At 38.8% G+C, this 1,215-nt stretch overlaps 1 protein-coding gene across 1 annotated transcript in view; it reads right to left on the reverse strand.

Annotated features, from left to right (window-relative positions):
- myl1 (myosin, light chain 1, alkali; skeletal, fast) overlaps window positions 1-1,215 on the reverse strand; it is a gene marked incomplete at its 3' end in the record, with an annotated part of 5,105 nt that overhangs the window by 801 nt on the left and 3,089 nt on the right. The window contains exons 4-5 of the mRNA XM_024286716.2: window positions 362-535; window positions 202-279 (exon numbers count right to left, since the gene is read on the reverse strand). Coding sequence (XP_024142484.1) covers window positions 202-279; window positions 362-535 — 252 coding nt within the window. The remainder of the gene's footprint in view (window positions 1-201; window positions 280-361; window positions 536-1,215) is intronic.

Consider the following 1,215-nt stretch of genomic DNA (forward strand, 5'->3'; position numbering starts at 1 on the left):
TTAAAAACTGAACTTAATTTATTGCAGTAAAAAAAAAAATCAAGTTGCCCTGTAGTTTTACCTCGCAAGAAAGTGTAAATATAAAATTACTGTGCACTTTTCATAATAATTTGCAGTAAAAGGTGACATATTTAGTTAAAAACGGTCCTAAAAGGGTCAGTTCTTGTTTTTTAAACTGCTCTTTATTAATGCTCGACTCACCCTCATAATTGACACAGCCATTCTCATCCTCTTGTCCTGCCATGAGGGCATCAATCTCAGCCTCAGTCATCTTCTCACCTACAGGGAAAAAAAGCAAATACAACCTATCAGGCACATGCACCAATGCAAAACTGCAACAACAGAGGCTAAGACGGCTCACCCAGTGTCGACAGGACGATACGCAGCTCAGCACCCATCACTGTGCCGTTGCCTTCCTTGTCAAAGACACGCAGACCCTCAACGTAGTCCTCAAAGCCTGCCTTGTTTGGGCTGTTGATGATGGTCTGCAGCATGGGCAGGAACATCTCAAACTCTACTCTCTTGCTGGCCATGTCTGAAGGAAAGGACAAAGTGATCATCCCCATCCTGACATATCATCGGCATATTCCTCAATGGTTACGACTCTTCAAACAGTTTATCAAATATTCATAATAATACCACAATCTGTCACTAAAAAAGTTAAAACCAGAGGAAAAGTGATGCTCTGGTGCCCTCTAGAGGTCAGAAGACTGTATTTTTATTACAACAGGGATGTGGATGGTCATAATTTAACTCTTGATCCACTGCTGAGCTTCTTTTCATATATATATTTCCACAGACTGGACAATTTGCCAAAAATAAATACGTAAATAAATTAAATAAAAATGAGCGGAACACCCAAATATATCAAAGTTTGTTTTAACCAAGAAACTTCACTGTTGATCCTTTGACAAAAAGTGGCACATTTTACAATCCTCTATGAAGTGGCACCTCCTAGATTTCTTTGTGATAATTATTTTTAACAGGCACTGACGACACCCACGCTCCCACTTTTGTGTTGTTGGTTTGAGCTTTTGCGTGTCCTTCTAAACCAACTTCAGATCTCTCAGGTTGAGGTGTCACCTTGATATCAGCATCTGTCTCGGATATTCCTAATATCAGTTTACATGAACAATATCTTCATAGTGACGCATGAATCTATTCATGGATCACTGATAGAGTTTTTAATTAGCTGATGAACATTTTTTTTAAACA

The sequence above is a fragment of the Oryzias melastigma genome, linkage group LG21 (genome assembly GCF_002922805.2).
Source record: "Oryzias melastigma strain HK-1 linkage group LG21, ASM292280v2, whole genome shotgun sequence".
Taxonomy (NCBI): domain Eukaryota; kingdom Metazoa; phylum Chordata; class Actinopteri; order Beloniformes; family Adrianichthyidae; genus Oryzias; species Oryzias melastigma.